Raw genomic sequence first — 15,541 nt, 5'->3', positions numbered from 1 at the left:
GTTTCATCTTGATAATAATGCTAAGTGGTACTATCACTACTGTTCTACAGATGAAAAAACTGGGACACAAAAATGTGTCATTTAGTCACTAACTAGTAATATAGTTAGGCTAGGCTTTAAGAAACAATATTAACTGTAATGTATAGTAAATGTAAATAACTACAAGCAGTTTACTGGAGACTTAGAATTTATTTTAGCTCCTATGTTTTCTAAAAGATTTAAAGAAATGCCTTTTAAAAATCATTATTTCAGAATCTGCTGAAGTTTAAACACTAAAGCAAATATACTCTCAACTTATAATTTCCTAAGAGTATAAAAGAAATTAACTGTTTCATTCCTTTTTATTTCCTAATGTCACTTAAAACCTCTTGTCACAGGACAAAATCCTTTTCATCTAAATTTAGAATTGAAAAGAAAAATCATTACACTCAGATTTATTTAATTCCTATTTTTAAACCAAATCTCTGAGTCTGTTCATTTCATGGAATAAATGATCTTTACCTTTCCAGTTTATTTTTTAATATACTAAATCAGTAGTTTCTAGTTTTAAATATTAATGATCTTTTTATTCATATTTACATTAAAACCAGACAATCTTTTCTCTCTGAAAGACAAATATACCACTAAACACTATCAAACTACTAAGACATTTTTTATACTTTCCAAGTTTGGTCATTAAGATCAACCTATTTTTGGAATGGTTTCCTTGAATGCTGCCTTGCTCACAGTCTTGATAACTTTTTGGCTCTAAGAAAATAAGTATCAAAAACACTCTTCAAAATCTGAAGAATAAAAAAGCACACGGCGGGGGTGGGGGTGGCTTGGTTGGCTCAGTTGGTTAAGCATCTGCCTTCGGGTCCTGGGATCAAGTCCCACATCAGGCTCCTATCTCAGCAGGAAGGCTGCTTCTCCCACTCCCTCTGCCTACTGCTCTCCCTACTTGTGCTCTGTCAAATAAATAAATAAATTCATTAAAAAAAAAAAAGCACATGAAAACAAAATAAAAATGGCATACAGGTTCAGGGCAGTTGTGTTTGCTATGTTCTTGGAACTTCTCTGGAAAGAACATTACTCATTTGAATCATCTGTCCAGTCACAAAGCATGGTGTAAATTCCCAGAAAAGAGATACAGCAGTAGTAGTTGATAAGAAGTTACACAGTAAACATGATATCTCTGATTATCTAAGTTTTCAAGAAGTTACAGGGATGCCTTCCGTCTTCTCATGCACGGCCTCTGGAAGACACAACTAGTTTTCCGAGGATATTACATCTCACTCAGACCCCTCCAAATTATCTCTTAGGCATCTTTTACTCAACAAACCAAAGTTCTTCCAGAAAAAAACATTTATGTGAAACAGCTGTGAAACCTGACAAGCACTAAGGCCTTTCTGTGCCTAAACCATCACTAACAGAAGGAACCTAACCACAAGTGGTACAAATGGGTCCTTTCAGATTCTGAACAGAATTATCAATTTGATAGTTATCTAGCAGTTGAATGTAACACAAAGTGATATGGGGTTATGTGAGAGGAAGGTAGGACTTGTGAGGTTAACACTCTGTACTTTATGAGCTTATTGACTATTTTTTTGTAAAATACATACTAAGTAATATAATTTAGCCTCATAACTCACAAAAACCTAAAATGTGCTTTTACATGATCCTTAATTTCTTTTTTAAAGTGACTCAGTTATGAAGCTGTACCTTGCTTAGTAACTTTTAAAGTATCTGCTACTGCATTTACCCTTATGGTTTCCAGAGTGGATTTCAGCAACAATGAGCCCACTATACCGAACAACATAAAATCCCTAATTTGCATTTTTATGTCACTGACATTCAAGCCAAAGTTTAGGACTTAGCAAAATCATGCTTAATTATACAATAAAATGGAATAAATATAAAGTTAACTTTCTATTAAAGCATTAGGTTAATATGCAGCATTTAATATTTTAAAAACAAATTTTCAAACAATTAAGCTGAAACAATAAATATAATGCTTTTGGTAAAAACATTCTATTTGGTAAAAAAGTTTCATGTACATCTTTTGAGGATACAAAATAATATTTGTAGTGACAGATTCCATACAACGGGAAGGGGTGCTAATTTTCTTTTCTTTTTTTTTTTTTTAAAGATTTTATTTATTTATTTGACAGACAGAGATCACAAGCAGACAGAGAGGCAGGCAGAGAGAGAGGAGGAAGCAGGCTCCCTGCCGAGCAGAAAGCCATATGCGGGGCTTGATCCCAGGACCCTGAGATCATGACCTGAGCCGAAGGGAGAGGCTTAACCCGCTGACCCACCCAGGCGCTCCAGGGATGCTAATTTTCAACCAAATGCCTTCATTTTGCAGATTTTCATGGAGGTAAGAACAGGAATGAAGCTAAAAAACATAACTTTAGAATTTATAATTTCGCAGAGTAATCTACTTTTGAACTAGTTAGTGTAAAACCAACAAATAAAGAACACAAACTGTTTAGCCAATTTGCTTTAAAATACACATCTTCAATAGATGCACACTATAATACTGATAAGCAGAACTAGAGATTTATTAATTAATGCTCCTCTTTATACAGTGTGAGAGGAGAAATTTTAAATAAAGGAGTAATTCTCAAAGTGTGTCCTGTAACCAGCAATAATCTGTGAGGATTCTCTACGTACTCTATAAATTGTAAGAATTATCTTGTCCCTTAGTTCCCTTACACTATGTTCTCGCTATTTTCCTCTTATCTGCATCTTTTAAAATGGTCTGTTATTCTTTACTGGTTCTAGGTTCTCTACAAGAGAAAAAGCTTAAGTCTCACTTCCCCACTTCCTTTGGAAATCTAACTGATCCATCTCCCTCCCAGGTCTCTAGTCTTGTCACCCCTGAAATTCGTTCTTCAAACTGTAGGCAAAGAAAACTTTGACTTTCTTTCTTTTTTAAAGAAGATTTTATTTATTTGACACAGAAAGAGAGAGTACAGGCAGGTGGAACAGCAAAGGGAAAGGGAGAAGCAGATTCCCTGCTGAGCAGGGAGCCTGATGTGGGGCTCAGTGTGGGGTTTGGATCCCAGAATCCTGTGATCCAAATGCTTAACCAACTGAGCCACCTAGCCGCCCCACAGAGAGAGCTTTCTAAAATGTGAATCTGACTGAGACGCTTCCATTTTTACATCATTTAGCGTCCCTCACTCCCTTTGACTTTTAGGTAAAATCCCCAACTCCTAAACATGATTTTAAGGTTTTGCTGGCTCTGGTCCCTACTTACTTCTCTAGCTTCATTTCTCACACATTTGCCCCCACATTTTCCACTCCAACAGTAGCAAATTTTCAATTCTATAGTCTTACACCTTTTCAGCTCTTTAGAGTTGCCTCTGAAGGGAACATAGCTCACCCTTCTTCATTTGGCCAGCTCACCCTTGAGATTCAGCTTGCTTAGCAATGCCTCAGGTAATCTTTCCATATTCTTCCCACCAGTCCTCAGACCATGCTATACTTGGCCTAGCATATTACTTTTCAGATTAAAATTAATTTGTAAATTAATTTCTATATTCTCTCTTCCTGCATACTATAAAAGCTACAACCAGGTTGCTTATCTTATTCCCCTTTAGTTTTTATTCCTAGTGTCTAGTAGATATAATACTAATACTTCATTTACTAGCAATTTTCTCAAATTAAACATTCCTCAAAATGGATAACACCTTCCAAAACATTTACATAATTTTTAAAGAAACAAACTGAAAAGTTTCTGTTAAGTATTCCTTGAATTTTGGTAATTTAAAAATCTACTTTGTTGGGGCACCTGTGTGACTCAGTGGGTTAAGTGTTTGCCTTCCACACAGGTCAGGATCCCAGGATCTGGGATCAAGACCCACATTGGGCTCGTGCTCAGCAGGGAGTCTGCTTCCTCCCCTCACCCCTCCTGCCCCCCCCATGATCTCTTTCAAATAAATGAATAAAATCTTTTAAAAAAATCCCCTTTGTTATTTAACAGTTAGCTGCCTATAAGGAATATCTGCCAGAAGCAAAGCTATTATTCAGATCTCCACATCCCCAATCCTATTGTAAACTATCACAATGCCCTAACCTTCTCATAGTGGCCTCTCTACCTCTCCACAATTACCTCAAGTCAAAGATGATTATTCTCCAACAATCTACTTATCAAGCGAATAGAAGTCAAGGTCAGCATTTTCTTAGCTCTCCACTGATACTTCTAAACTACCAGTTCTCAAACTTTAGTTTGGGTAAGAACCACCTGAGAATGTATTAAAATTCAGCTGCTTCTCGCTGTCCACTATGATCTCATTAAATTGGAGTATGAAGCCAAGAAGCCAGAATTTCAAATAAGCCAGGTGACGCTGACACAGCTAATCCTTTGTCTACATTTTAGGAACTCTGCTGTAGAGAACTGTTTTTGCATATTTGTACATTACTGACTCCCATCCCACCTTTCCTTGTGGGCCGCATTACCTCACTGCCCTCTTTCCCACCTTAACATGGCCATCTACTTTCTTTTTAGCCAACCCCAAATACTTATTATGGGCTTCGGCACATCCAGGTATTCTGCTCTATCCCCAACTCTTCCATTATTCTGGATGTTCCCAATCTTTTGCATGCACTTGGGCACTTTCAGAGAATGCAATGATTCTATGTTTAGTTTGCAATTCTTTCCAAACTGATATATAAGGTCCAAGCTGAGTTTTCATAGCTCATCAAAAACATAGCCTATAATGACATGGTATGTAGTCTGTTGCCTTTTTTTTTTTTTTTTTAAATACGAACTGTGAAATATTTAAAATGAAATAAAATCTATTGCATGAGCTTGCCTACCTCTGTTGATTCTGAAAGATGGGTGGTATAATAACAGTCTGTTACTGTGTGTATGATTTTTTTTCTCCTTGGTATACTTGTAGGAAGCCCAAATTGGGTAGTTTGACATAGGTTTGATAATTTGTAGTTGGACAATAGGTCAAAAAAAAGTGTGAGGGCAGATAAAAGATAGACTAGATTAATGAAGTACAATCCAACCTATACTTTCATCTCAGATTTCATTAACCTCTTCATCTTGAATTCCTTTCATCTTTCATCCCCCATTCTTCTTAAGCCACTGGAATTCCCATGGCCACTCTTTGGGACCTTGTCATTACTCAGGAAGCAATAATTCTGGAATTTTTAAGTCTAATAACTCACTTTTTGGTCACAAATTACTGTATCTGTTATTCTACTTGATCAAGTTAGCAAATCTCCCGACTCATCTATTTTCTCCATTTTATCAATACACACACACAAACACACAAAATCTGTCTCCTCTCTATCTCTCCCACTTCCCCTCTCATTCAGTCAACAAGTGTTTAACAAGAACTTACAGAATCACTGTTATTAATCACTATTAAAAACTATTTTAATAGTTTTCTGTCTACCCTCTTGGCCTCACCCACTCCCCCTTATACTCCCCTAAACTAGATTTTAAATAGTACTGAAATCTGATAAGAATGATATCACGTACCAACCTCCATCAAAGGAATGCTGAATTCAAAGACTTATCACTGTGGGAACATTTGTATGTATCTACATTCAAAACAATTGCTACTAGAAATAAAAAAAAAAACTTATTCAAGATAGAGTTTGCTTATAAATAAAGACAGAATCTACTATCTATTTTATAGGCACAATATCTTATAATTAGGAAAGATAAGGCTTCCACCCCTCATTAAAAATTGTATTTATTCACACTTTTCTTTTTTTTTAAATTTTGTTTATTTATTTGACAGACAGAGATCACAAGTAGGCAGAGAGGCAGGCAGAGAGAGAGGAGGAAGCAGGCTCCCTGCTGAGCAGAGAACCCAATGTGGGGCTCCATCCCAGGACCCTGGGATTATGACCTGAGCGGAAGGCAGAGGCTTTAACTCACTGAGCCACCCAGGCGCCCCTTATTCACACTTTTCAATAGAAATTCCAATTGGGCATTAATACATAAAAGATGTAGATATAATAAACACATTATTTAAAAACTTAATTTGTGGTCATAGTACTAAGAATATATTCTCTATTTGAAAAGTAAGTATTTACATGGGTTAAACAATCCTTGAAAAAACATCTGCCATACCTCTGAAAGGGTCCATGGCACACATTTGGTAAAAACTGGCCTTTGAAAAAGTTGCCATCAAATCAGTATTGCCACTGATGGAGCTACTAAATTTTTCAGATGTGCGTAATGCAGATATGTGATACTGAATAATATATAAAATATGGAGACAAACTGTCATCATATGCTATTCAAACTCTAGGATAGGATGGTTGAAGTAGAAAACATGATAAATTTTTAAAGTCCTCATACTGGAATTCATTCCTTTATTGAGCAACTACTACGAAATCATAAACTGTGCTGTGTGCACACTGTTTCCGCCCTAAAGTTGATTTCAATCTCTTGGGAAAAGCAGATCAGTAAATGGGCAGTTACAGCAGATCAGTAAATGGGCAGTTACACATGAGGGGAGGAAATGTGTCCAAAACAAGCATTCTGACCATTTTTATTCTTATGTTCCTTCCCAAATCTTCTCCAGACTGCTAGAGTTTATTATCCAGACTGATAAGTACAGGAGAATGGAGAAACTACTTAGTTCAATAAAAACCTTAGAACAATAACAACAAAGACCACGTAAACAAAATTTCAAGAGCAATGATGATGATGCATGCTGGGAAATTAAGGACACAAGATGGATGTATCAAGTCTAAGAGTATAGTACATCTTCCTATTGCACAGAAGTCTAAAAACGTGTTTCTAGTTCTGGCTTTAACATATGTTTTCATTCACTCATTTATTCACTGAACATTTAATGAAAGCCTTGCTTATCTCTTACGTGGCAGCACTGCAGATAAGGTAATGAATGAATGGAAACATTTTTGCCCTCACTTTACTTATAATCAAGTCACATAAGCCTTTGTGGTACAGCCAGTTTAATGGTAATTTCATCACAACCTCAAGGGTCCTTTTCCTCAACTGTAAAGTAAAGTAGTGGGATTCAAGGATCTGCAAAGAACTCCTACTAAACTAAAATCCTGTGATTTAATTCAAAACTTGTAGACTAGAAGTTTTTAAGACCCAGGAAACTAAGGATCCATAGGCAGGGTTCAGGGAGTCCTAAACTCTCTAAAACTGAATGCAAAATTTGGCAGTTTTGTGTATATGTATATTTTTTCCAGAGAAAAGGTCCACAGGTGGAAAAAACTAAATTGCGGGTTTTAGTTTTAGGCCTACCACAGAAAAAGTTTTTGTTTTAACTCTATCTACTAGGATAATTTCGCTGAATTTGGCAAGTATAACTTAACAAGAAGTTTCAACTTTGTGGAGCTGATATTTGCTTCTTCTCTTTAATTCATGTCATGAATTGCTTGTTTTTAATCTAATATTTTGACCAGCACTTTAACAGAATAAATTTAAAATATATGGTTTACAAGTCAAAGAATAATTTATATTCTTCTAAGATTAAATTTGCCTGATCTTTAAAAAACAAGAATTTTTATATAGAAAAAAAATTTTTCCTGTAAAAAACTGTTATAATATTAAGACTATTATTCTATCATCTCTTTATATAGTTGCTGCCCCTTATCTTAAAAAAGAGTAACACGCCTCAAAACATTAACATACGTTAAGCTGTTACCAGGGGATTTCTAGGACAAGCTCTTTCCTTACAATCTCTATTAGAATGTAAATGTTCAGTTAGCTTCCAAACAGGGCCTCTTGTAGGACGGACTAAGAGGGGAAACCAAATAAAGAATGAAACGTCTGCAATGAGACAAAAACCAGGACAGAAACATTCACTGCCTATGCCACAGTGACACCAACTGGCCAGTCAAGATAGGACAACTTAATAAACTAAGATCTTAATTTTATAGGACTTTGTTTTTTGAAGGGTATTACGTAGTATGCTATAAATAAATAAATTAACAAACTTTTAAATAAAAGTCATTATATGATTTTAAACAACAAACAGGTATAGAAGGAAGATGTATATAAGTAAAATACCTCAAAACTCTGGTTATGATCCAGTTTTACACGAGACATCTTTACTAGTCCTATAAAATAGTCTAATGATAAGTAATATATTTTCACACTTATTTTCCATATGAAATTTTATCAATATTAAAATATGAACATGGGCCTGAAGTTAAAAGCAATTTTCCTTTTATTGCTCAGAAAAATAAAGGACGGAAATTATGACAAAATTGAGGTAAATAATATACCTATGAGGTCTTGAGTATAATTTATTCAAAATGGTTGAAAGATGCTTTTAAGATATTGTTTTCACTCATGGTAAAAGAGATCACACAGCCAATGTTATTTTAATTCAAGGATATTAAATATGTAAGAGACTCTCATGATGAATATCTTTTTAATAAGAGCAGGTACAACCAGAAACAAGTTTTATGATGTTCAATTTCTTCAGGAAGGTGAAGTGGGGTGTACTACTTGAAGTAGATTACTGCTTCTTAAGGAACCTTGCCCACAGGTAAAGTTCACATCCAATAAAAGAGACCTCCAGGAGAATATCTTTTTTCCTTCTCTTACCACCCAAAAGTGAACTAACACTGCAGGGGAATGACCGAAAAGAGAATTTGACATTAACCAGTAAGTAAACTTAGAAAGCAGTAAGTTAGCTGGCTTTGACTGGATAAGCAAAGAGCTTAATACAGATATGTTACGGTTTAATTCACTTCACTGTAATAAGACTCGACTCTAAGGTTAAAATTTGAGAGGATACTGCCTGCCATTCTGTCCGCCTGTGCTCGCTCTCTCTCCCTCTCTCTCTGACAAATAAAAAAAAAAAAAAAAAAAAAATCTTTAAAATTTGAGAGGATAAAAACTTTCTTCAGTGCCACTCAAAGGCAAATAAAGGTTCCTTTTTTTTTCCCCCTTTTTTAGATTTTGAGAGAGAGAGGGTGTAAGAGAGCAAGAGGGGGACAAATAGACTCCTTGCTCAGCCTAAAGCCTGAGGCAGGTCTCTATCCCATGAATCTGAGATCTTGACCTAAATTGAAATAGAGAGTTGGACACTTAACCAACTGTACCTCCCCAGTTATCCCCCCACTTTTAAAAGAATTTTATTTATTTGACAGGGAGAGAGGGAGAGAGAATCTCAAGTAGACTCTACTCAGTGCAGAACCCTTTGCAAGGTTGATCTCAGGACTCTGAGATCACCTGAGCTAAAACCAAGAACTGGACGCTTAATTGACTGAGCCACCCAGGCACCCCAAAAGCAAATAAAGGTTCTTAAGTGAAGAGTCATGAATAAGTTTAAGTCTAAGGTAAACCAGAAAAAGAAAGAGCTAGAGGAATTAACCACTAGTTGCTAGGGTTAAAGATAATATTTGTTCCAGACTTAATTACTGTAGTCATTAACTTACAGTGTGGTATTATTAAAAGGATAATATAAGGATAAAAGACCAAGAAATAAAACAGTCCAGAAATAGAATAAAACATATATGATTACCTGATTAACAGCAAAAGCTTCAGTGCAGAAAGGACAGTGCAGAAAGGATATTTTCAATGAACAGTGAATAGCAATTAGATATTCATATGAGGGGTAAAAAAAAAAATTAGATATTCATATGAGGGGTAAAAAAAAAAAAAAAAAAGAAAAAAGAACCTTGACCCCTACATTACACAAAAATTAATTCAAGATGAATCACAGAGCAAAGGGTGAGAAGCAAAACAACAAAAATTCAGAAGAAAAGAGTATCTTCATAATACTGGGATGGGCAAAGATTTCTCAAAAGGGTCATAAAAGTCACTAAAAGGAAACAATGATAATTGGACTTCATTAAAAATTATCAACTTTTGTTCATCAAAAAATACCATTAACAGAGTGCAAAAGTAAGTCACAGACTGAAAGAAAATATCTGAAATATATATAGCCAAACAAATGACTTAGAATATATAAAGAACTCCTACCAGTTATTAGAAAAAGGCACACACCCAACAGAAAAATGGACAAAAAACTTGAGAAAGGGCTTCATAAAAGATAAATGGTTTTTGAGAATATGGTCAATGAGAATATGAAAGTATGCTCAACATCATTAGTCATTAGGGAAATGCATATGAAAACCAGAGTGAGATACCATCAGAATGGCTAAAATTAAAAAGTATGAAAATACTAAGATTTGGTAAGGATGTTTAACATCTAGAACTCTTATCCATTGCTGGTAGGATTGTCAACTGGTCCAACCACTTTGGAAAATTAGTTAACAATATCTACCAAAGCCAAACATCATGTATCTGGCAATTCCATTCTAGAGTATACACCCAATGGAAGCAGGTGATCATGTACACCAAAAGACCAGAATAGTCATAACAGCTTTATTCATATTAGTCATGGACTGGAAACAACCTAGGTATCCATCAATTGCAGAATGGATACACAAATTGTGGTATATTAACACTATGGAAAACTACATTACAATGAAAAAGAATTAAGCCAGTCAAAAAAGAGTACATAATGTATGATTCCATTTATTTGTAGTCAGGAACAGTTAAAAGTATCTATGATATAAAGTTAGATTAGCAGTGATTACCCTGGGAGGAAGGGAAGTATACTGCCTAGAAGAGGGCAAGAGAGCCAGTTAAAGTCCTGGAAATGTTCTGTATCTTGATGTAGGTGGTAGTCCCACTTAAGTTGTACACAGAACATTTGTGCTTTTTAAAAAAAATCTATGATCTTGAGGGTTTTTTAAAAGACTGATTTGAGAGAGAGAGAGAGAAGCATGCATGCAGACACGTGCACAGGGGGAGGAGCAGAGAGAGAAAGGGAGAAGCAGACTCCCCACTGAGCATGGAGCCTGATGGGGTATAACCTCACAACCCTGTGATCATGATCTGAGCCGAAATCAAGAATCAGACACTTAACAGACTAAACCGCCCATGTGCCCCATTAACATCTGTGCTTTTTACTGTGTATAAGCTATAGCTCAAAACAAAATAAAATGAAAACAAGAAAAAGAAGAGGCTTAAGGTGGCAGGTGCATCTCCAGAACAATGCAACATTTTGCATGTATGGCATTTTTCTTGGACAAAAGTCATTAGACTGCCTATTAGAATATCAACTCCCGGCTGGCAGGTATTGTGATTTTTATTCACTACTATACCTCTGTACCTGGTACACAGCAGAAACCTGATAAATATTTGCAAAATAAGGGGCGCCTGGGTGGCTCAGTTGGTTCAGTGTCTGCCTCCAGCTCAGGTCATGATCTCAGAGTCTTGATCGCTCCCTGTTCAGTGGGGAATCTACTTCTCCCTCTCCCTTTGTGTCTCCCACACCCATTCTTGCTCTCTCTAATAAAATCTTAAAAAATATATATTTGCAGAATAAGTTTGCAAAAGGAGCCGTTACCAAAAGTAAAATGCAGCAATCATTAACTAAAATCTTGGTATAATGAGTTATTTGAATTAACAGAAGTTTATAAAGTAATTGCTAGAGTCTAATGACGGTAACTTGAATTAGCTTATTATGCAGATTTGTCTTAGTACTTTGAAACACAAGAAAGACTAAACTTGACGTGAAAACTTCCTTTTTATGTTCAGAACTTAAGGTCTCTTCCTTCTGTGAGTCACTCTATATTAGGTCATAGGGGCTCAGAAACCAAGTTAAAACACTTGCAATTAAAATAAACCTGAAGTCTGAAGACACAATCATTGCTTCCAAAAAATTGCTAAGGCAAAAATAAGTGAAATTCAGTGGGACTTACTAAAATCAGTTATAACAATCTATCTAAAACTGGTTTCTCCTCAACTCTAGGGGTCATTTGGCAATGTCTGGAGACATTTTTGTTTGTCACAACTGGGGGGTGCTATTGGAATCTAGAAGAACAGGTCAGGGATGCTCTTAACCATCCTATATGCAGAGGTCAGCCCTCTAAAACAAGGAGTTTATCCAGCCCAAAATGTCCATAGTGCTGAGATTAAGAAATCCTGATCTAAAATATCACCTTTTATTAAAATAAAGGATTTTAAAAAATAAAAGATTTTATTCTCAAGCTTATGAACTAAAGCTCTTATTTGAATTATAAAATAAGTTTCTTTCAACTATTACTTTTTCAAAAATATAAACACTATATATGTATATATTTTTTTAAAGATTTTATTTATTTGACAGACAGAGATCACAAGTAGGCTGAGAGGCAGGCAGAGAAAGAGGGAAGCAGGCTCCCTGCTGAGCAGAGAGCCTGATGCAGGGCTTGATCCCAGAACCCTGGGACCATGACCTGAGCTGAAAGCAGAGGCTTTAACCCACTGAGCCACCCAGCCATCCCTAAACACTATATTTTTAAAGTTAAAGTTGTGCAGGTGCACCTGGATGGTCCTGAGTTCAAGTCCCATGGTGAAAAAAAAAAAAAAAAAGTAAAGTTGTACACATGTATCAAATGTCATAAAAAAATATTTAGTGTAAATCTCTCCAGAGATAATAATCATCACCATCATTTCTAGGACTATCCTAGGCATATTACTCACTTTACCTTATTTAATATCAATATCCCCATGAAAGTAAGATTCTCATTTATAGTGATTAGAAACAAGAATTAGAAGAGATTAAATAAATACTTGCCTAAGATTATACAGCTAGAAATGGCATAGTGGAAATTTGCACCCACATTATCTCCAAACCCATGTTTCCATTAAAATGCATTAAATTTCAATTTCAAATGAGAGTCAAATCAAAATTAAAAGCTCCTCAAGTTTCATTTTCCACAGAGTCAATATGCCACTTTAGAAACTGAATAGCAAAGTCAGGAGAAGCCTCCTTAGGAATTATGCACTAAGCACACAAAGAAAAGAAATCAGTGCCACTTTTTGAAAGGATAACCTAGAGTTAATATTTTTTCTTATCACAAATAAAATTAAATAGTTTTATAAAGTTATATGCCAAAGTCATCAGATGTACTCTTGTTCTGGTCATACAACAGAATTACTGATGATAACATCAAAGCCTAAATGCTTACTGGCTGGGAGCTTATCTTGACAACTCACTAACATGACCCACGTAGTCATCCCTACATGGTAACGGATTCCTAACACTTCAGCCAGTCTAAGAAAATATTCCTATATTAAACTCTATTACTTTCATCTCAACATTTAAGGGCTTATCATGATTCTCCGTATTAAGAGAAAGAAAAGTATTCTTACCCTATTAAAGCCATGTTCACGAGAATCATCAACTTCTCCATTACTAGTTACTGGAATTTCTGCTGCTGAATTTTTGGGAGATTCTTGAGCCATGCTAGACTCCTTAAAAAAAAAAAAAAAAAAAGGTTGTAAATAACACCAAATCATAAAAGGCAAATACTGAGAAGACTATTCATGTTTATAGCACTTAAAAGCCATTATTATAGCATCTTAAAAAATAATTACAACCTACCTAACACGTATAAACATGATAGCAATCTAATAAAATATGCATCTGGCATTTGAAACTGCACTCAACTTAGATTTCTTGTTTTAAAAAAAATATTACTTGTAAATCCCAGTGGGCAATATCCTTCCCTCACAGTGTAATAACAGACTAGCAGTTACAACTGAAAAAAATATCACAGAAAGCCAAGAATGATTATTAATTCCACTATAGCAGCTCTAGTTTTTCTGTTGTATATAATGGGCTTCTAGGTCAGCTTTTGTCTTAAGGGTTTTCCTGATATAACAACTTTTATTTTATTTTTCTTTTAAAGATTTATTTATCTGAGAGAGACAGGACAGAGAGCGCGCGCAAGGGAGAAGCAGACTCCCTGCTGAGCAAAGAGCTTGACTCCAGGGCTCTCTGGAGCTTGTTCCTAGGATCTGAGCTGAAAGCAGACGCTTAACCTACTGAGCCACCCAGGCACCCCATAACAAAATTTTTATTTTATTATTTTATTTTTTTAATGGTCTTGAGTTCAGCTCACTATTTTTAAGTTTGTTTTTTTTTTTTTAAATTTATTTGACAGAGAGAGCACAAAGTAGTCAGAGAGGCAGGCAGGGGCCGGGGGCGGGGGGAAGCAGGCTCCCTGCTGAGCAGAGAGCCCGATGTAGGGCTCCATCCCAGGACCCTGATGTCATGACCTGAGCCGAAGGCAGAGGTTTAACCAACTGAGTCACCAAGGCACCCCTAAAGTAGTATCTATTTTATTTTTTAATTTTTATTTTTATTTTTATTTTTTAAAGATTTTATTTATTTATTCGACAGACAGAGATCACATGTAGGCAGAGAGGCAGGCAGAGAGAGAGAGAGAGAGGAGGAAGCAGGCTCTCCACTGAGCAGAGAGCCCAATGAGGGGCTCGATCCCAGGACCCTGAGATCATGACCTGAGCCGAAGGCAGAGGCTTTAACCCACTGAGCCACCCAGGTGCCCCAGTAGTATCTATTTTAAAAGAACTTGAAATGTCTTGTTTGGAGGATATCTGACTACTTTATGCATAAATTAACAGAAATTCAGTGACCTCTACTAAGAAAAACTCTTTCACAGTCCCTAATTAAGGAGTGGCCACTGAGTTAAAGAAGATAATAGGCTGGCTGATCCACAGTTGTAAAAAACACTTAACATAAAATTTACCATCTTAACGATTTCTAAGTGTACAGTTCAGTAGTATTAAGTATGTTCACACTGTTGTATAATCAATCTCCAGAACTTTTTCACCTTATAAAACTGAAACTCCACACACATTAAACAGCAACTCTCCATTTCCCCCTCACCCCTAAGCCTTGGCAAACATCATTCTGCTTTCTGTTTCTATAAATGTGACTATTCTGGGTACCTCATCAATGAAATTATATAGTATTTGACTTTGTGACTGGCTTATTTCACTTGGCATAATGTCCTCAATATTCAACTATGTTGTTAAAATGTATGAGAACTTTTCCTTTTTAAGGCTAAATAATATTCCATTGTATGTATATACCACATTTTATCTATCCATTCATCCAATAATGGACACTTGGATTGCTTCTGTCTATTGTAAATAATGCTTCTATAAACACAGGTATGCAGATATCGCTTCAAGATTCTGTTTTTAATTCTTCTGGAAATAAACCAAAAGAGGGATTGCTAGATCGTATGGCAACTGTATTTTTAAATTTTGGAAGAAATAGCATGCATATTTGGAAGAAATATGCATTCCATAATGGCTGTACCATTTTATAGTCCCACCAAGAGTGCACAAAGGATCCAATTTCTTCATATACTTCCCAACAATATTTATTATTTTTTGATAGTAACTATTGTACCAGATAAGAAGTAATACCTCCTTATGGTTTTGACTTATATTTCCCTGATGATTAGTAATACTGAACACCTTTTTATATGCCTATTGGCCATTTGTATATCACCTTTGGAGAAATGTCTATTTAAGTCCTTAGCCCATTTTCTAAATTGGGTTGTGTTTTTATTACTGAATTACAGGAGTTCTTCCTTATTCTGGATATAACCACATCAGAAGTATGGTTTGCCAATATCGTCTCCCATTCCATAGGCTGCCCTTCTACTCTGTTGATTTTGTCCTTTGATGCACAGAAGTTTTCAGTTTTAATGTAGTTCAATTTGT

The 15,541-nt window shown here is 35.6% G+C and overlaps 1 protein-coding gene across 7 annotated transcripts in view; it reads right to left on the bottom strand.

Moving 5' to 3' along the window:
* The window catches only part of ARFIP1 (ADP ribosylation factor interacting protein 1), a 107,157-nt gene that overhangs the window by 61,252 nt on the left and 30,364 nt on the right, over positions 1 to 15,541 (bottom strand). For all 7 annotated transcript variants that reach the window (XM_047717668.1, XM_047717673.1, XM_047717671.1 and 4 more), the window contains one exon: positions 13,154 to 13,255. In XM_047717668.1, the coding sequence (XP_047573624.1) occupies positions 13,154 to 13,246 (93 nt within the window). In that variant the 5' untranslated portion in view covers positions 13,247 to 13,255. The remainder of the gene's footprint in view (positions 1 to 13,153; positions 13,256 to 15,541) is intronic.

Source organism: Lutra lutra, chromosome 2 (assembly GCF_902655055.1).
Source record: "Lutra lutra chromosome 2, mLutLut1.2, whole genome shotgun sequence".
In the NCBI taxonomy this organism is placed as follows: domain Eukaryota; kingdom Metazoa; phylum Chordata; class Mammalia; order Carnivora; family Mustelidae; genus Lutra; species Lutra lutra.
This window is presented reverse-complemented; position numbering and strand designations above follow the sequence as displayed.